Genomic DNA, 21,473 nt, shown 5'->3' with positions numbered 1-21,473 from the left:
CGGGAGGATGCCCCCATGCTTCGGCATATATATATATATATATATATATATATATTTTAGGCACAGGTTGCGTTAAAAAATGTTTTATTTTTACTATGTTTTTTTTATTGGTATTTGCTTTGCAGGTATGGTATGATCTTACTGTTATACTGTAATGTTACTTTGTTTTAATGTTAACCATCATTTGCTTAGCAGGTACGCCATTCAGTTGCAGCGCGGATTTATTTAGCGTGACAGCAACAGCGTTTGCTCCCACGATATATAAAGCCGCGACTCCAACGCTGTAGGAGGTGATTTCACCACCACAGTTCAAAAAAGAGCATATGTGCCGAAGCATGGGGGCATTAGGGGCGGAGGAGCGATTTTGCTCCTAATGCTGCGTACATACGGTTGACATTCCTACGGAGGCTTTCCCGTGGAAAAGTCTGACCATGTGTACACGGCATAGAAAAGTCCGACCGTGTGTATGTGGCATAGAAAAGTCCGACTATGTGTACGCGGCATAACTTTTTTGCGGGAGGATGCCCCCATGCTTCGGCATATATATATATATATATATATATATTTTAGGCACAGGTTGCGTTAAAAAATGTTTTATTTTTACTGGCCCGGATTCAGGTAGATTTGCCCCTTATTTGCGGAGGCGCAGGGCAGCATTTTTGCCCTGCACCCCCGCAAATTTACTGCGCTACCCGCGATTCACGGAGCAGTAGCTCCGTAAATTGCGTGTGCGCTGTGTAAACTTGCCCTGCGTAAGGGCGCCTAATGTAAATGATCCCGTAGGGGGCGGGAATCATTTAAATTAGGCGCGCTCCCACGCAGAGCGTAGAGCGCATGCTCCGTCGGGAAACTTTCCCGACGTGCATTGCGGCAAGTGACGTCGCAAGGACGTCATTTGCTTCAAAGTTAACGTGAATGGCGCCCAGCGCCATTCACGAATCACTTACGCAAATTACGTAAAATTCTAACGTCGCGACGCGGGAACGACGGGTATACTTTAGCATTGGCTGCCCCTGCTATTAGAAGGGGCAGCCTTACGCTAAACACGCCGTACGGAAACGACGTAAATTGCGTACGCAGGGCTCGCGCAACATTGTGAATCGGTGTTAGTATGCAATTTGCATACTATACACTGAGCACAATGGGAGCGCCCCCTAGCGGTTATCGCTAGAATGCAGCCTAAGATATGCGTGCCATAAGAGCCTTATGCCACGCAGATTTTAGGCTGCAGTCGGCGTTACGATGTTCCTGAATCAGGAGCATTCGTAACGCCGGGGCAAGTAAGCAATTGCGCTGTGTAACCTATGGTTACACAGCCACAATTGCTACTTGAATCCGGGCCACTATGTTTTTTTTATTGGTATTTGCTTTGCAGGTATGGTATGATCTTACTGTTATACTGTAATGTTACTTTGTTTTAATGTTAACCATCATTTGCTTAGCAGGTACACCATTCAGTTGCAGCGCGGATTTATTTAGCGTGACAGCAACAGCGTTTGCTCCTACGATATATAAAGCCGCAACTCCAACGCTGTAGGAGGTGATTTCACCACCACAGTTCAAAAAAGAGCATATATGCCGAAGCATGGGGGCATTAGGGGCGGAGGAGCGATTTTGCTCCTAATGCCGCGTACATACGGTTGACATTCCTACGGAGGCTTTCCCGTGGAAAAGTCTGACCATGTGTACACGGCATAGAAAAGTCCGACCGTGTGTATGTGGCATAGAAAAGTCCGACCGTGTGTACGCGGCATAACTTTTTTGCGGGAGGATGCCCCCATGCTTCGGCATATATAAATGGTGCATGTATGCCCATCATTAGAAGTGGGTGGATGAAGGGAGGTATTCTAATGGTGGGCATACCCACCGATCAATCCATATGTGGAATTACACCCCAAAATACATTCTGCTGCTTCTCCTGAGTATGGGGATACCACATGATTGGGACTTTTTGGGAGCCTAGCCGCATATGGGACCCCAAAAACCAATCAGCGCCTTCATGGTTTTCTAAGGGTGTCAATTTTTGATTTCACTCCTCACTACCTATCACAGTTTCGAAGGCCATAAAATGCCAAAATAGCACAAAACCCCCCCCCAAATGACCCCATTTTGGAAAGTAGACACCCCAAGCTATTTGCTGAGAGGCCATTTTTTGCACAAAGTTGTCACTAAATGATATATTTCTCACACATGCCATGGTTATATGTGGAATTGCACCCCAAAATACATTCTGCTGCTTCTCCTGAGTACGGGGATACCACATTTGTGGGAATTTTTGATTTCACTCACACAAATCTTGAAGGCAGTGCTTGGTTTTCGGGGCCCCGTACGCGGCTAAGCTCCCAAAAAGTCCCACACATGTGGTATCCCCGTACTCAGGAGAAGCAGCAGAATGTATTTTGGGGTGTAATTCCACATATGCCCATGGCATGTGTGAGAAATATATCATTTAGTGACAACATTTTGTAAAATTTTTATTTTTTTGGTCATTATTCAATCACTTGGGGCCAAAAAAATAAATATTCCATGGACTCAACATTCCTCTCAGCAAATAGCTTGGGGTGTCTTCTTTCGAAAATGGGGTCATTTGGGGGGGTTGTGTGCCATCTTGGCCTTTTATGGCCTTCAAAACTGTGATAGGTAGTGAGGAGTGAAATCAAAAATGTATGCCCTTAGAAATCTTGAAGGCGGTGCTTGGTTTTCGGGGTCCCGTACGCGGCTAGGCTCCCAAAAAGTCCCACACATGTGGTATCCCCGTACTCAGGAGAAGCAGCAGAATGTATTTTGGGGTGCAATTCCACATATAACCATGGCATGTGTGAGCAATATATCATTTAGTGACAACTTTGTGCAAAAAAAAATCAGTTTGTCATATTCCCGCAACTTGTGTCAAAATATAAAATATTCCATGGACTCGACGTGCCTCTCAGCAAATAGCTTGGGGTGTCTACTTTCCAAAATGGGGTCATTTGGGGGGGTTTTGTGCTATTTTGGCATTTTATGGCCTTCGAAACTGTGATAGGTAGTGAGGAGTGAAATCAAAAATTTGCGCCCTTAGAAATGCTGAAGGCGGCGCTTGGTTTTTGGGGCCCCATACGTGGCTAGGCTCCCAAAAAGTCCCACACATGTGGTATCCCCGTACTCAGGAGAAGCAGCAGAATGTATTTTGGGATGCAATTCCACATATAACCATGGCATGTGTGAGCAATATATCATTTAGTGACAACTTTTTGTAAATTTTTTTTTGTTTTTTGTCATTATTCAATCACTTGGGACCAAAAAAAAAAATATTCAATGGACTCAACATGCCTCTCAGCAGTTTCCTTGGGGTGTCTACTTTCCAAAATGGGGTCATTTGGGGGGGTTTTGTACTGCCCTGACATTTTAGCACCTCAAGAAATGAGATAGGCAGTCATAAAATAAAAGCTGTGTAAATTCCAGAAAATGTACCCTAGTTTGTAGACACTATAACTTTTGCGAAAACCAATAAATATACGCTTATTGCGATTTTTTTTTTTTTACTAAAGACATGTGGCTGAATACATTTTGGCCTAAATGTTTGACTAAAATTTTGTTTATTCGATATTTTTTACTTTTTGTTATAAGAAAAATATATTTTTTTCAAAATTTTCGGTCTTTTTACGTTTATATCGCAAAAAATAAAAATCGCAGAGGCAATCAAATACCATCAAAAGAAAGCTCTATTTGTGGGAAGAAAAGGACGCAAATTTCGTTTCGGTACAACATTGCATGACCGCGCAATTACCAGTTAAAGCAGCGCAGTGCCAAATTGTAAAAACACCTCTGGGCATTAAGCTGCATATTGGTCCGGGGCTTAAGTGGTTAATCACATACACCATATTACCAAAAGTATTGGGACGCCTGCCTTTACACCAGGGGTGCCCAACCTTTTGAAGACCGAGGGCCACTTAAGCGAATTGGTAACTGGTCGCAGGCCACTGGTTGGGCACCCCTGCTGTACACGTACATGAGCTTTAATGGCATCCCAGTCTTAGTCTGTAGGGTTCAATATTGAGTTGGCTCCGCCCTTTGCAGCTATAACAGCTTCAACTCTTCTGGGGAGGCCGTCCACAAGAAGGCCTTCCAGATCGACACACTGAGAGCCTACATCTCTCCTATTCCGCCATGTCGGGGTGCCCCCTCTCTCTCCTCAGTACCATGACTGGGTTGCCCCTCCTCAGTGCCATGTGTGGATGTGTGGGTGCCCCCTCTCTCTCTTATCAGTGCCATGTCTGGGTGTCCCCTCTCTCTCCTTGTGCCGTGTCTGGGTGCCCCCTCTCTCTCCTTGTTCCATGTCTGGGCGTCCACTCTCTCCACTGTGCCATATTAGGGTGCCCCCTCTCTCTCTCCTCAGTACCATGTCTGGGTGCCCTCTCTCTCTCCTCAGTACCATATCTAGGTGCCCCCTCTCTCTCCTCAGTACCATATCTAGGTGCCCCCTCTCTCTCCTCAGTGCCATGTCTGGGTGTCCTCTCTCTCTCCTCAGTGCCATGTCTGGGTGCCCTCTCTCTCCTCAGTACCATATCTAGTTGCCCCCCCCATCTCTCTCCTTAGTACCATATCTGGGTGCCCCTCTCTCTCCTCAGTACCATATCTGGGTGCCCCTCTCTCTAGAACCATATCTGGGTGCCCCCCTCTCTCTCTCCTCAGTACCATATCTGGGTGCCCCCCTCTCTCTCTGCTCAGTACCATATCTGGGTGTCCCTCTCTCTCTCATCAATACCATATCTGGGTGCCCCTCTCTATCTGCTCAGTACCATATCTGGGTGCCCCTCTCTATCTGCTCAGTACCATATCTGGGTGCCCCTCTCTCTCCTCAGTGCCATGTCTGGGTGCAGCTCCCTCTTTCTCTCTCTCTTCAGTACCATATCTGGGTGCCCCTCTCTCTCTCCTCAGTACCATATCTGGGTGCCCCTCTCTATCTGCTCAGTACCATATCTGGGTGCCCCTCTCGCTCTCTCTCCTCAGTGCCATGTCTGGGTGCAGCTCCCTCTTTCTCTCCCTCTTCAGTACCATATCTGGGTGCCCCTCTCTCTCTCATCAGTGCCATGTCTAGGTGCTTCTCTCTCCCCTCTGTGCCATGTCTGGGTGCAGCTCCCGTATTCTCTCTCTCCTCAGAACCATGTCTGGGTGCCCTTTTCTCTCTCCTGTGCCCCTCTCTCTCCTCGTTGCCATATCTGGGTGAACCCCTCTCTCTCCTCAGTGCCATGTCTGGGTGAACCCCTCTCAGTGCCATGTCTGGGTGCCCTCTCTCTCTCCTCAGTGCCCCTCTATCTCTCTCCTCGTTGCCATGTCTGGGTGCCCCTCTCTCTCTCCTCGTTGACATGTCTGGGTGCCCCCCCTCTCTCTCAGTACCATATCTGGGGACCCCCTCTCTCTCCTCAGTGCCATGTTTGGGTGCCCCCTCTCTCTCTCCTCGTTGCCATGTCTGGGTGTCCCTCTCTCTCCTTGTTGCCATGTCTGGGTGTCCCTCTCCCTCCTCGTTGCCATGTCTGGGTGCCCCTCTCTCAGTGCCATGTCTGGGTGCCCCTCTCTCTCTCCTCAGAGCCCCTCTCTCTCCTCAGTACCATGTCTGGGTGCCCTCCTCTCTCTCTCAGTGCCCTCCCTCTCTCTCCTCAGTGTCATATCTGGGTACAGCTCCCTCTCTCTCCTTAGTACCATGTCTGGGTGCCCCTCTATCTCGTCGGTGCCATATCTGGGTACAGCTCCCTCTCTCTCTCCTCAGTACCATGTCTGGTTGCCCCTCTCTCTCGTCTGTGCCATATCTGGGTACAGCTCCCTCTCTCTCTCCTCAGTACCATGTCTGGTTGCCCCTCTCTCTCGTCGGTGCCATATCTGGGTACAGCTCCCTCTCTCTCGTCGGTGCCATATCTGGGTACAGCTCCCTCTCTCTCGTCGGTGCCATATCTGGGTACAGCTCCCTCTCTCTCGTCGGTGCCATATCTGGGTACAGCTCCCTCTCTCTCCCTCACACTTCCTCCATGAAAAAAAGAAAGTACAATCTCTTCTGCTGGCTGTAATGCTGTCATCAGGACACACCCCTCCCGGTCAGAGCTCAGCCCTGATTGGCAGCAAAGTGAAAGGGGTCCAGCCACGCCCACAGGCGCTCCTCCAACTTTGAGGAGTTGGTCGGTGACTGTGTGCGGGGAGTGCTGGGACTTCTCCGGGGATCGGATCGGTGGAGGTAGGAGGAGCGGCTCTGACCAGAGCACACACCGTACTACTAATAATAATGGAGGGGGGGTGGGAAGATATGTGTGTCTGTCTGATGGGGGATTTCTATGTATAGAGGGCGGAGAGAGGAAAGGCGTGGTGGGAACTTTGTACCGTGCACGTTGTGACATGTTACCGGGCGATCCCTCCCCGCCCATCCCGCCACTGTATGCAAGGATCTGTATTACGGGAGATACTGGGGGGGGGGGGCGCGATTTGTGATTGGATCTGCTTTGGGTGGGGATCTAGTATGACCTGTCATTGGGGGGTCTGATGGGATCTGCAATGGAGGAGTTTGAATGGATCTACATGGGGGGGGGTGTCTTATGTGGGACTCTACATGGGGGGGGGGTGATGAATATGCATTGGGGATGATTTGATCTGCAAGTGGGGGCTGCAAGGATCTGCATGGGGGGGTCTGATGGGAGGGGGGGCTACAGGGATCTGCATGGGGGGGGTCTGATGGGAGGGGGAGCTACAAGGGTCTGATGGGAGGGGGGCTACAGGGATCTGATGGGGGGGGGCTACAGGGATCTGATGGGGGGGGCTACAGGGATCTGCATGGGGGGGGATCTGATGGGAGGGGGGGGCTACAGGGATCTGCATGAGGCAGTGGGTCTGATGGGAGGGGGGGGCTACAGGGATCTGCATGGGGGGGTCTGATGGGAGTGGGGGCGACAGGGATCTGCATGGGGGGGTCTGATGGGAGGGGGGGCTACAGGGATCTGCATGGGCGGTCTGATGGGAGGGGGGGCTACAGGGATCTGCATGGAGGGTCTGATGGGAGGGGGGCTACAAGGATCTGCATGGGGGGGGGTCTGATGAGATCTGCATGGGAGGGGAGGCTACAACGATCTTCATTGGTCTAATCTGCATAGGGGGTGGGTCTGATGGAGATCTAAATGGGGGCGGGGGGGGGGTGTGGAGGAGATCTGCATGGGGTGGTGGGTCTGATGGGAGAGGGGGGGGTGGTGGGTCTGATGGCTCCCGTGTCCCCCTCCCCTTCCGTTCTTCCTCCCGTGTCCCCCTCCCCTTCCGTTCTTCCTCCTGTGTCCCCCTCCCCTTCCGTTCTTCCTCCCGTGTCCCCCCTCCCCTTCGTTCTTCCTCCCGTGTCCCCCCTCCCCTTCGTTCTTCCTCCCGTGTCCCCCCTCCCCTCTGTTCTTTCTCCCGTGTCCCCCCTCCCCTCCGTTCTTCCTCCCGTGTCCCCCCTCCCCCTCCGTTCATCCTCCCGTGTCCCCCCTCCCCCTCCGTTCATCCTCCCGTGCCCCCCTCCCCCTCCGCTCATCCTCCCGTGCCCCCCCTCCCCCTCCGCTCATCCTCCCGTGCCCCCCCTCCCCCTCCGTTCATCCTCTCGTGCCCCCCCCTCCCCCTCCGTTCATCCTCCCGTGCCCCCCCTCCCCTCATCCTCCCGTGCCCCCCCTCCCCCTCCGTTCATCCTCCCGTGTCCCCCCTCCCCCTCCGTTCATCCTGCCGTGTCCCCCCTCCCCCTCCGTTCATCCTCCCGTGTCCCCCCTCACTTCCTTTTCTGTATGTCCATTCACATAACTAAAACATTGTAACCTCCTGTGATTACGATGTCTCAGTTTATGAATGGAGAGGAGCCGCTGTCTTCTCTCCATTCATTTTCAGTGCAGCTGAGGCTGCAGAGAAAGGGACTGAGGAATCTCTATCCTCTGTCTCCTTCTCTGTCTCAAGGGGGAGATATCAGGGGTCTGTTAAGAACCCTGATATCTCACCAAAGCCCCCCAACAGGGCTGATAAAAAAAAAATTGCAATAAATAATAAAGTATTGTAAAAAATAACAATTAAAATAAAAAACACAGACACTGTCCAACCCTTCCCCCCCCCTAAAAAAATAAATAAAAAAAAGCATTGTAAAAAAAAAAAAAATGTACACCCCTGGGGTATAAACATAGCAACATTGCACTCTTCAGGTTCAACTGCTGACCACCATTTCAAATACTCCCTTTACAATGAAAGCACCCATGTATTTCCCCCCCCCTCCAGGAGGTCGCACACAAAATCTTAAATAGACTAACCAATGGTGCGCAGGGGCTACATAAATAAAAAAAAATGTGCATAACAATTCGCTCTATACCTGAGCTTGTCAAATTTTCTATTTTTTATTTTTTTGTATTATATTGGAGTAAAAGGGCATATTTACGCTGGCCGCTAGGTGGCGCTTCCGTCGTTTTCGGCGTAGAATATGCAAAGGACCTAGATACGCCGATTCACAAACGTACGTGCGCCCGGCTGAATTTTTTACGTCGTTTGTGTAAGGCTTTTTCTGCCGTAACGTTGCTCCTGCTATATGAGGAGCAACCAATGTTAAGTATGGACGTCGTTCCCGCGTAGAATTTTGAATTTTTTATGTCGTTTGCGTAAGTCGTTCGCGAATAGGGCTGGACGTAATTTACGTTCACGTCAAAAGCAATGACGATTTGCAGGGGAATTTCGAGCATGCGCACTGGGATTCTTTCACAAACGGCGCATGCGCCGTTCGTAAAAAACGTAAAATATGCGGGGTCAACAATAATTTAAATAAAACACGCCCACATCATCCCCATTTGAATTAGGCGGGCTTACACCGGCCCACATACGTTACGCCGCCGTAACTTAGGGCGCAAGTTCTTTATGAATACGGAACTTGCGCCCTAATTTCCCGCGGCGTAACGTATCGGAGATACGTTGCGCCCGCACTAAATTACGCAGGGCTATCTGAATCTAGCCCTGGGTGCCCTCTAGTGGATGTACTTTCCCTGGGCAGACTGCTATGCAAATATTATATAAACGCACCTGTAAGTGTCCGTTTTGGTATTGGGTACACTTGAAGCCAATCACTAAGCAGGGCTACTTTTTAAATGGTATTTATTTGGGGAATATTACAGACGTGATCGGCGTCTGTGCATTTAGGAGACGTCCGTTATGGCAAGGAGCAAAATATACAGAACGCATTTTGGGCAGAGGGGTTGGTATAAAGGAGATAAGTTGATTTCACTGCTCCGTCTTAAATAGCATGTTGTACATAGGAGGGCAGTCCGGCTATAAACTTTCCATGATAAAATGTTAGGTGTGGCAGTTCTTGGCTGGCAAGCCTAATTCTTTTATACAGGATCCTGATGACTGTGCAAAAATGTTATGTGCAAGGAGTATCCTGCGTACTTGCAATAGTTATTCACCCCTGCCCTGGTACCTGTGTACCCTTTATGGACCACAGCAAGTTTTATAGTTTCACTACGGCCCAGTTTATTGGTAGTTCTTTTATTACTTAACCCAGGGGTTGACAAATTTGCTTGGAATCTAGGAGCCAGCTAAAAAAGTTAGGAGCCAGAAAACGCACCCCATCCCGACGAGCTTGCACGCAGAAGCGAACACATACGTGAGCAGCGCCCGCATATGTAAACAGTGTTCAAACGCAATTTTGAAGCGTGACATGTTGGGTATGAATTTACTCGGCGTAACATTATCTTTCATAATATTAAAAAAAATGGGGATAACTTTACTGTTGTCTTATTTTTTTATTAAAAAAAGTGTAATTTTTTCCCACAAAAGTGCACTTGTAAGACCGCTGCGCAAATACGGCGTGACAGAAAGTATTGCAACAATCGCCATTTTATTCTCTAGGGTGTTAGGATAAAATATATATATAATGTTTGGGGGTTCTAATTAGAGGGAGGAAGATGGCAGTGAAAATAGTGAAAAATTACATTAGAATTGCTGTTTAACTTGTAATGCTTAACTTGTAATACCAACGGCCACCACCAGATGGCGCCAGCTCACATCTGGTGGTAATAACTTGTAATACCAACGGCTCACCACCAGATGGCACCAGCTCACAAAAAAAAAAAAAAAAAAAAATTTTTTTTTTTTTTTTTATGCCCACCTTCCAAGCCAAGTCACCAGGACACTATTTCTAGTCGCCATGGCGACCTGGCGCCCGGGATTTGTCGATCCCTGGCGTAGCGTATCGTATTTACGCTACGCCGCCTTAAGTCAGAGAGGCAAGTACAGTATTCTCAAAGTACTTGCCTCCTTTACGGCGGCGTAGCGTAAATGCGGCGGGCGCAAGCGCGCCTAATTCAAAATAGGCTGAGGGGGCGTGTTTTAAGATAATTTGCTTTGACCTGATCGACGTTTTTTTTGGAACGGCGCATGCGCCGTCCGCCTACATTTCCCAGTGTGCATTGCGGCTAAGTACGCCGCACGGTCCTATTGATTTCGACGTGGACGTAAATCCCTATTCACAGACGACTTACGCAAACAACGTAAAATTTTTGAATTTCGAAGCGGGAACGGCGACCATACTTTAACATTGGCTAGGCCACCTAGGGGGCATCTTTATCTTTAGGCGGCCTATCTCTTACGGAAAGGCATATCTGTACTGCGTCGGCCGGGCGTACGTTCGTGAATAGGCAAATCTAGTGATTTACATATTTTACGCCGACCGCAATGGAAGCGCCACCTAGCGGCCATCCTAAATATTGCACCCTAAGGCTGCATTCACACCTAGGCGTAGGCAATAGCGGCGTTTTCCGGCGGTTTTTTCGGCGGTTTTTTCGCGCGTATTCATGCTAATATGCGCGTTTGCATACAGCGTTGTCCGAAGTTTTTGTACTTAGACGTTTTTTTTTTAGCCAATAGGAAAAACTATCATCTTTTCATCACTTGTTGCTATGTTGGTAGATTTTTTTAATCTTCTGCATGGGCGACAAGTTCTATTGACGAAACGCCCGTAGCAAACACTTGTTGTCGCGCAATACGCGCGTATCTGGCGTTTTACATTGATTTCAATGGAAAACCAAAAACGCTCAAATACGCGCATATCGCGCGTATTGCGCGTCAAAAAAGGGTCCGGAACTTCTTTTGACTACAGGCGATGCGCGTCAGGCGCATCAGCGTGCAGATGTGAACCATCCCCATTGACTTTCATTGCTTTTCGTCCCTCTGGCGTTTGTTCACGTCGCGCTACATGCGACAAAACGCGAAGGTGTGAATGGGGTCTAAGATAGGACGGCGCAAGCCCTCGTATCTTAGATAGGTTTAAGTGTATCTCTGTTTGAGAATACACTTAAACTTAGGTCGGCGCAGATTCCGAGTTAGGTCGGCGTATCTACTGATACGCCGGCCTAACTCTATGTGAATCTAGCTACAAAAGAGAGTCTTCCCAACACGGGAAACACGCAAATTGTCACTACCACACCACAATTTTTGAGTTTTTTTGGATGTGTGTTTTTGATGCCTTCTAGTACTTGTCCCCTTTTTTTCCTTTATCTCAATTGAGGACAATTAAAAGAGCTTTTTTTTTGGGCAGATTACAGATTTTCCTGCTTTTCATTGGTGACTTGTCAACTTCAAAACACCTGTACAATAAAAGCTGCAAAAATGCCCCCCAAAAAAAAAAAAGCACCAGTTAAATAGCAACGCCTAGATGTGAACTAAGCCTTAGGATAGGGATATTTGCATGCATTTGCACAGGGCAGTAAAGCAACTAACTGGTTTCCAGGGGAAAAAAAAGTCTCTCTTCTGCCAGCTTATTTAGACTTTACAAAAGAATGATGGTCCTGACTTCCAGGCATGTGGATGTAATTTTCATTTGTCATTGGGCTCAGCCAAACAGATCCTCATTGTGTGATGCATACAGCCTCAGCCCCCATTTACATTAGAGCGATTTGACAGGTCAGTAGCATCTTATTGCCAGCAATCGTACTGTTAAAATCGGGGCGAAGCCGACTTTGCGGTGCCGCATCTATTTAAAAAAGTAGTACATGCACTACTTTTGGTGATTTCAGGGTGCAACTTGAATAGACATCTGTAAATGAAGCCGCACAAATGTCTTCAACGTTGCACCCATAGTCGCACTGACATGCGGCTTTGAAATTGTGCGATTTCAGATTAAGTCGCACAATTTCAATGTGAACGGGCGTTATAAGGTCCAAGGGCTTGTTCATACCTGCCAGCACACTTAAGCATATGACATGAGAACTGGTGTACATTGCGTAGGGGCAGTCTTTGTGTTACACGATTTACTTTTTTAACCTTTTTGAAAAAACAAAACAAAAAAAAAAAACACTAAAAATGTAAATAAAATAAAAACACGCCTCTCACACCACTGCACATTTATGGTGTGAACAGGGCACATATACATTTGTATGCAGCTCAAGGGAAATGATGTGAATGAAATGTACAGGGAGTTAATCAAATACAAGTTACAGATAAACTCAACCTGTAATAAGAAATTAACAACACACAGTAGGTGTGAGTGTAGGTAGAAGGTTTTATAAGCTTTTTTTGTGCATTTTTACAAGTGACTTTCAGTACAAGTGCAGACTTGTGTGTCTTTGGCCTCACAGGCTTAAATGGGAGAGCCTGAAAAACATGAAATGTTTTTAATGGTTTTTTTTCTGCGTTTAATTGCGCCTATTAAAGAATTTGGGGTCAAAAACTTGCAATTCTGCCACAAAATAAGCTCATATACTTTATTCCCTTAGATGTGAGCAAGCCCATTGAGAAGGAGGGCTCATTCAGATGGGCGCTGAGACCCATCCTCCTGTGGATCTGAACGCAGACACTGTGCATTCGCATGTGTGCACCCGCAACTGCCCCAGTGTCTAAATTCTGACACGCCACTTCCTCCAAGCAGTCGCTGCATCTGTGCAGCTGCTGCGTCTACATCCACTTCTATGGCCTGCCAGCATATAGCTCTGAATTGGATGAACATGTAGCAAAAAGCAGATGGGTCCCAGTGCCTGTCTGAATGAACAATTACAGCGTGGGTCCCCAACGCCTGGGCCGCAAACCGGTGGCAGTCCACGTCATTTTTATAGCGCTGCCAGAGGTGTGGTGGTGGGCGAGCAGAGAGATGACATCATCTCTCACTGCCCGCCCCCCAACACCGCTTTTCCACCCTTATTTTAGGATAGGATGGAACCCACCCTACCTCTGTGCTTAATGGACCAATGCACATGTCCATGCTGCCACCAATGCAGTAACAATCCACATCTGGTGGCAGGCAACATGGCAAGTGATACGCTGCATCTGGTGGCAGGCGACGTGGCAAGTGACACGCTGCATCTGGTGGCAGGCGACGTGGCAAGTGACACGCTGCATCTGGTGGCAGGCGACGTGGCAAGTGACACGCTGCATCTGGTGGCAGGCGACGTGGCAAGTGACACGCTGCATCTGGTGGCAGGCGATGTGGCAAATGACACGCTGCATCTGGTGGCAGGCGACGTGGCAAGTGACACGCTGCATCTGGTGGCAGGCGACGTGGCAAGTGACACGCTGCATCTGGTGGCAGGCGACGTGGCAAGTGACAGGCTGCATCTGGTGGCAGGCGACGTGGCAAGTGACACGCTGCATCTGGTGGCAGGCGACGTGGCAAGTGACACGCTGCATTTGGTGGCAGGCGACGTGGCAAGTGACGTGGCAAGTGACACGCTCAGTGCACCCACTGATTCTGCATTATGGCGAGTCAAACTATTTTCTAATAAAAATGTAATAGAAATACAGGTACTCAAAACCATGCCTTCTGGGTATATTCCCGGATGCAGAGATGAATAAGTTTTTAAAGATATTTCTACATGAGACATTGTTTACAGCTAGAAAGGTTATAGCAAGGGTATGGATGCGTCCGCACCCCCCAGAATTCTCTCACTGGCTGGCAGAGGTCAACAGTGTACTGCCGTATAAAAAACTGGTCTATACCCACAGGGGCTGCCCGGCCAAATTTGAAAAGATATGGGACAAGTGGCTAAACTCGTCCCTAACCTGTTCCTAGACACTTAAGAATATTTATAACTGCATGTCATGCTCCTCCACACTGTATGGCCCACTTTATTTTATTTAATTTTTCCCTTTTTCTATATATATTTTTATTTTTATTTTTTTTTCTGTATGCTACTACCACATGCTCACTGTACCAGAACGCATTTTGTATACCATGTAAATTGTATCACATTTGGCACCTTTCAAGGGGGAGGGGATGCAGATACCTGTATAATACAGGTATTTGCACCCACTTCCGGGCATAGATAGCCACAGAATCTGTGGGTATCTACACCACTTCCTGTCCCCCCGCTGTGTTCTGGGAAACACAGCGGGGACCAGTGAAAGACGCGCAGCGCGACTCGTGCATGCGCAGTAGGGAACCGGGCTTCCGGATTCCCTCACCGATGGATGGCGGCGGGGGCAGCCGAGAGAGGAAATATTTTTATTTTAGGACCTCCGCTTTAACGCCCAGGTTCCGTTCTAACGACCAGGTTGTTAAACGAGGAGTCACAAGTAATCAATATTTTAAGAATTCTTAACTACTGTACTATAATTGTTAAAAAAAAAAGAAAAAAAAAAAGAAGAAGGTCTAAAATACAAAACTACAGCTCAATAACATTGTTTTAATTTTCATAAGTACAGAACACAAATGAAAATTCTGTACAATACAATGAGGTATAGTGAAACGTTCGGGTGGGGAGAGCTGGTTGTAAGTTTGAGTGATTGTTAAACAGGCAAGTCTTTAAACGAGGAGTATCTGTAATGGCCTTCAATCATCCTGACACAATATCATCCATGGTGTCGTGATGATTGCAGCACTAACACCATCCATTCCCCCGACTAATCACCCAGGAAAAACTGCAGAACAACTGTATCTTTAGGGTTATGCTGGCCATACACTATATGAAAAATCGGCCAAACTAATTTCCGAAAAACGAACGTTCGACCGTGAGAGCAAACACTAGTGCCATCATGTAATGACCGATAAATCGTTCAGTGGACATAAATGAATAAAGTTTTTGTTCGTTTTTTTTTACATACACCTAGTGCAAACAGTTTGGACGGGAAACACATTAAAGCGGTTGTAAACCGCATATATCATTTTTTTTTTTTTTTAAACCTGCAAGGCAAAAGGCATAATCAGCTAGTATGCACCGCATACTAGCTGATTATGAAATACTTACCTTGGAACGAGGTGTGTAGCACTTACCTGGTCCACGCCGAGCGAGATGTCATCTTGCTCCGGCGTGTCTTCCGGGTATCGCCGCTCCAGCGCTGTGATTTGCTGGAGCGGCGATGACGTCACTCCCGCGCGGGAGATTTAAAAATCGGCAGGGTCCGGCGGCTGCCGGTCCTTTAGCCGAGGATCCCCCCTGCGCATGCGCCGCTGCAATCAGCGGCGCATTGCGAGGGGAATATCTCCTAAACCGTACAGGTTTAGGAGATATTCTTTATACCTACAGGTAAGCCTTATTATAGGCTTACCTGTAGGTAAAAGTCAAAAATAGGGGTTTACAACCACTTTAACTTTTCAATTTATCATTCGTTCGGCAGAAAAAAAAAAATTCGGCTCAAAAACGTCCCAACGATTATCGATTTTGTGCCCATTAACTGTCGGAAAAACAAAACAAACTGTCTAAACGACCAAATTTCAGACAATTCTTTCGTATATAGTGTATGGCCAGCATTATGCTTGCGCAGCTTTGCCTTTGTTTTATAGCATTCCCTGCAAACTTCTGATCATGGAGGAACTGAGCCAAAGGAGTTCTAGTCCTCAGGTGATCATTACCACAGGTGGGGTATGCCCTACATCCAGACATGATCAGCTGTCTGCCCCTTCTCTATACTTTACAGAGCCAGGCACAGAAGAGTTAATAATCGAACGATCAGAGTAAATAATCATCAGATCAAAGTAAATAATCGAAAGATCAGAGTAAATAATCGAAAGATCAGAGTAAATAATCGTCAAATCAGAGTAAATAATCGAACGATCAGAGTAAATAATTGAAAGATCAGAGTAAATAATCGAACGATCAGAGTAATCGAAAGATCAGAGTAAATAATCGAACGATCAGAGTAAATAATCGAACGATCAGAGTAAATAATCGAAAGATCATAGTAAATAATCGAACGATCAGAGTAAATAATCGAAAGATCAGAGTAAATAATCGAAAGATCAGAGCACTCACCTTTAAAGAGTAGCACACCATGATTGGTAAAGGGAATATTGTTTGCCTTGGCGAGGATGTACACCGATCGGCATGGCTGGGACATGAGGTCCAGGAATAAGGTGATATCTGCCATATTGATGCTGTACAGTGAACACTCAGCACAGAATAATCAGCAGAGAAGAAGAGACAGCAGAGACCCTGCCCTTGACTTCTATGTTGGGACACGCCCCCTTCACAGACACGCCCCCTTACTTCTGCTCCACATTTGTAACTTGAGATGTGATGAACTGACACAGTGACCTCTGATCACACTGGCTTTTGTTGGATCATGGAGGATGTTTCACATGATATTACCAGGAAGTACTGGGATTCTTTTAAAAGCTTACTTACTATTTAATAGTGTTAGTTCACCCTAGGGTGAACTACATCTCCTTTCAAAAATAACAAAAAAAATGATCTATAAATTCTAACTTCTCTAATGTATTAAAAAGCAGTCCTCTGGTTCAAAAAAAGAAGTTTAGAAAGAGAAGGATATCCTTATTCTTCAAACACACATCCACTTTTAAAAGCGGTATTAAACTCAAAACTATTTAAACCTTAGCAATCATTAGATTTGGTGGCTGCATTCGTTTTCTTTTTTAGACTTTTTTTTTTCATTTTTTTTCACCTGGACATCTGGCCAGTGACACACCTCCTGCATAAGGCCTTATGCACATTGGCCCGGATTCACATACATCGGCGCATATTTATGCCGGCGTAGCGTATCGAATATACGCTACGCCGACGCAGCGCAGAGAGGCAAGCACAGTATTCACAATGCACTTGCTCCCACTCACTCTCAAATCTACGCTGGGTTTCCTCGGCGTAAGCCAGCGTAGGTGGAAGTGGGCGTGAGCCATGCTAATGAGGCGTGACCACATGCAAATGATGGGCCAAGTGCCATAGAAGTACTTAAAACGAACGGCGCATGCGCCGTCCCGTGGCCGCATCCCAGTGCGCATGCTCAGAATCACGCCGAAACATCAGCCGAAGATATGTCGAATCACTGCCTACGACGTGAATGTAACCTACGCCTAGCCATATTCACGTACTACGTAAACAACGTAAAATACGACGGCTCTGTTCCCTGGTCCATACCTTTGCATGAGTTGCGCCTCCTATATGGGGAATAACTTTACGCCGGACGTACGACTTACGCAAATCGCGTATATTATGCGCCGGGCGCAACTACGTTCGTGAATCGGCGCATCTCCCTCATTTGCATATGTGCATAGAAACAGGCCCGGATTTACTCCCTTTGCCACCCCAATGCCGGGTCCTTCAATGCCGCCCCCCCCCGATGCGCGGGGGTAAGCGATTTTTCCCAGACAATGACTGGTGTTAGTGCTTCAATCATCCCGGCACCATGGTTGTTATGGTGTCAGGATGATTGAAATGCATTATTTCTATCATTACATTGTAATATAAAATGAAATAGTTAAACTCAACATAAAGCAGAATGAGTGGGAGACCTGAGCGTGTCACTTGCCACCGTTGCTTGTCACCAGATGGGAATGTCACTTGCCACACTGCCTGCCACCAGATGGAGATGTCACTTGCCACGCTGCCTGCCACCAGATGGTGATGTCACTTGCCAAGCTGCCTGCCACCAGATGGGGATGTCACTTGCCACACTGCCTGCCACCAGATGGGAATGTCACGTGCCACAACTGCCTGCCACGAGATGGGGATGTCACTTGCCACACTGCCTGGTAGCAGAATGGGAATTGCCACAGTTACCTGGCTGCCACTCAAAAAGTATCAGTTTGTCACTAATTGCATGTAAATTCAAGCCCCCCTCCAGCATTGCAGAGTACTTGCAGCCAGGTACAATGTTGTCAGCCTCTCCTCTCCCACGCGGGGAAACTAGCTGCAGGTTAACCGTGAAACAGAGTCACATGAGACTCGAGTGAGAGATGAGAATGAGGGCGGGCGGTGAGAGATGACGTAATTGTCTCTCTTCTGTGTCACGCAGCCTGTAAGTAAGGGTGGAAGTTGGAACAGCAGTGCGAACAATGAGAGAAGATGTAATCTCTCTCCGCCACCGCACGGCCCGCACCGCTGAAAAAATTCCTTGTCTCCTCCGCCGTGCGGTGCCGCCCCTGCACACAGTGCCGCCCCGAGGCCTGGCCTTGTTGGCCTTGTGGGAAATCCGGCCCTGCATAGAAAATCAATGGGAGCGCCCAGCGTAAATATGCGCCCACGATACGACGGCGTAGGCAAGTTACGTCGGTCGTAGGAAGCCTATTTTTAGACGTATCTGAGATTGTGGGCACGGCGCCCAGATACGACGGTGCATAGTTACACTTACGAGGCGTATCTCGAGATACGTCGGCGTAAGTGCTTTGTGAATCCCGGCCATTATGTTCTTCTGAACACTTTTCTCCAGACAGCAATATTAAAAAGGCAAATAAAGCCGCATTTAGAAGCATTCAGGTGTGTCAAGCGAATGGGCGTTCATTAATTTCTCTGCCCAGAACACCAATTTATTCAGGGGATTTAAAATAAATGAGGTGTGCTTAGATTGTGAACTGTTTGACTCAGGTATAGTGCATGTATTTATATTTTCTTTATATAATTGAAAAAAAATCAATAAAAATTGTTATTATAAAAAATAAAATAAATAAATGCTCAAAAGCTAAACGTACTTAGTAATTGGGCACACTTAGATGCGTCGGGCATTTTTTTTATGCCCAAAAGCTCCTCTCCTGAACACAATTTTGGTGCGTTCAGATATCTGCTCCTAAACGCCCCTGCCTCTAAAACCTTGAACACACGATTGGATTTTCCACAGACAAAGCCTCTGACTTTTGTCCGAAGTGCGTTGGCCAAAAACTCTATAATCCTTAATGTTTTAGTCTAGTTACAAGAATGGTGTATGGGGGGGGGGGGCTGACTCTTTCTTTTAAGTTAAACTGGTCCTGTGGGTTGGTTGGGGCGGAGCAACCAACCATGGATAGGCACCAGAAAAAAGGAAAACTCCGGAAAGGTAAGTATTCAATTTACCGTTTTCAGTCCCCGCTCCACGTATGTCCCGTATGTCTCCATAAAAAACGGATGAAGTCTTCCCCCCCATTGCCTGCGTGTGGTCTGCCTAGGAATAAGAGGGGAGGTGAGTGAGAGGCCCCGAAGCCGCGAAGCTGAGAATGCAGAGTCGGTAAAGTAAACAAGATAGCTCCATGACTTGTTACATTCCTAAGTTGACTTAAAAGGATTTGAACTGATATCTTGCTCCTAGTGTGCTATCTTGCTAAAGGGGGTCTGCTGGTTATAGTTTGGCTATAATCTTACATAAATACACATTTAAGTGCTCCCAGACGCATACAAAAGTGTTGAAGGAAAAGAAAAAAAAAAAAGGAGAGGAGATCTTGATTGCCTGAGTTGAAGGGGCCACAGGACTGTTATAATCCCTACTGTAATAAGTTGGCTGCCTGACTACTAGCAACTTTATTTTTTTTTCTTCCCTTTTGAGTGGAAATTATACCCCGATAAAAGAAATATGATGGATATAGACACACAGAATTGCACTCACAGACAGAGTTCTTAAGTGTACAGAAGTGCCAGGGAGTGGGGGTGAAGCCCCAAGTAAAAGGGACATAGGACTGTGCGGGGTGGATATTCCATTAAAAGGAGTAAAAGGGCAAGATGGTACGCAAGGCCCCAAAAAACACGCAGGGAGGTGGATCCGGCCGCAGTACAATGAGGTCATACCTTGTGTCTGAAGGACTAGATCGGGCACCGGTTAGCCCCAAAGGAGATGGTGACAATGGCATACCCGGGACTCCTGTTAAAAATAAAGGACAAACCGAGGGGGGGACTCCAGGGAAAGAGAAGGAGAAAAACAAGGATCAATCCCCTGCAGTAAAAGGCCAAAGTAAAGTATTAAAAACCCCAGAAAGTCAACAAATACAATCTAGCATGTTCCCTGATACCTCCCTTGGAGATGCCCAAGCTCCACCAACTAGGCAGGATATGATGGACATGTCAGAAATGATATTACGCCTAGAAAGAACCATCAAGGGGGAAATGGGTGCAACGAGAAGAGACATCCAGAGTGTGCTACAAAGAGTTGAAGGGATAGAGGAACAATTAGAGGAACATAGAAATGCAATAACGGAATTAAGGGACAGAGCTGACATGGACTGGATAGAAATAAGAAATGCTCGCTATAAATTGGAGGACCAAGAAAATCGCAGCAGACGAAAAAACCTACGCATAAAAGGCCTCCCAGAAGAAGTTAAAGACACAGAACTGGGGGAGGTGCTCAGAGGGATATTCAACACAGCTCTAAAAAGGGAGGCGACAGCCCCTATGCATTTCGAACGGGTCCATAGAATACAAAAATTTTATAACACACAAAGAGACCTACCAAGGGACATTATAGTCAGATTCCTAGAATATAATCAAAAAGAACTGGTATCTCAAACTACTAGAAACTCGGCTATTATGGAATACAAAGGGATCAAGCTACTCTTGTTTTCAGATCTCTCAGCAGAGACATTAGCACGAAAGAGGGCACTGAAGCCACTAACCAGTTATCTACAATCAAAGGACATACCGTATAGATGGGGATTCCCAGCCTGCCTGTCGGTTAAGAACATGGGGATTTCAGCAGTTATCCGTTTTCCTGAAGATGTTAAAGAATTTTGCAAAAAGCTGAATATTCAGCCAATGCAAATAGACAATTGGGAAAAGAGGCCTCCAGCTTGGAGAAGATGGAGGGAACAGGAATGGAATAGGGCATAGACTATTTAGGCCTAGGGGGACCAAAGAGAGATATCTCTAGAGTATTGGGATAGGGGGAGGCGGGGGGGGAGGGGGAGGGTGGGGGACAGGGATGGCTGGTCATCAGGTATCTGGGAGGACTGCCCCCCACTGTCTAATCTTCCGCTTTATCCTCTCCCTTTGTAACATTAATGGGTAATAAGGCCAACACCTAGAGGAAGAATAGGAGGTGTTGCCTGGGGAGGGGGTAAATAGGAGCTGCTGTTCTGTCCCGGGACCAGGAGCCACTCCGATTTTGTGGACGTGGCCTGGAAACTGGGGGGTTATAGTAGACGTCCCGAGGAAAGGCTCTCTCGGCAAGCGGCCTGGATGGGCACTGACCGAGTGAGTCTTAGCATTGAGGCTCAATGCGTTGGGGGGGGGGGGGGTGGGAGAGGGGGGGGGGTATATGTTTTTTATGTGGTCTCGAGGTACCCTGACTAAGATGTTTTTGGTTAACAAATATAAGTTTGAAGTTGAAACAGGAAGGTGGTTTGG

General features: G+C 47.3%; 1 protein-coding gene across 1 annotated transcript in view; it reads right to left on the bottom strand.

Moving 5' to 3' along the window:
• The window catches only part of GSTT4 (glutathione S-transferase theta 4), a 57,506-nt gene extending 41,145 nt beyond the window's left edge, over positions 1-16,361 (bottom strand). The window contains exon 1 of the mRNA XM_040349156.1: positions 16,191-16,361. Within this exon, the coding sequence (XP_040205090.1) occupies positions 16,191-16,305 (115 nt within the window). The 5' untranslated portion in view covers positions 16,306-16,361. The remainder of the gene's footprint in view (positions 1-16,190) is intronic.
• Between the last annotated feature and the right edge of the window lie 5,112 nt (positions 16,362-21,473).

The sequence above is a fragment of the Rana temporaria genome, chromosome 1, assembly GCF_905171775.1.
Source record: "Rana temporaria chromosome 1, aRanTem1.1, whole genome shotgun sequence".
Taxonomy (NCBI): Eukaryota; Metazoa; Chordata; class Amphibia; order Anura; family Ranidae; genus Rana; species Rana temporaria.
The sequence above is the reverse complement of the archived record's forward strand: the minus strand, read 5'-3'. Positions and strand labels throughout refer to the sequence as shown.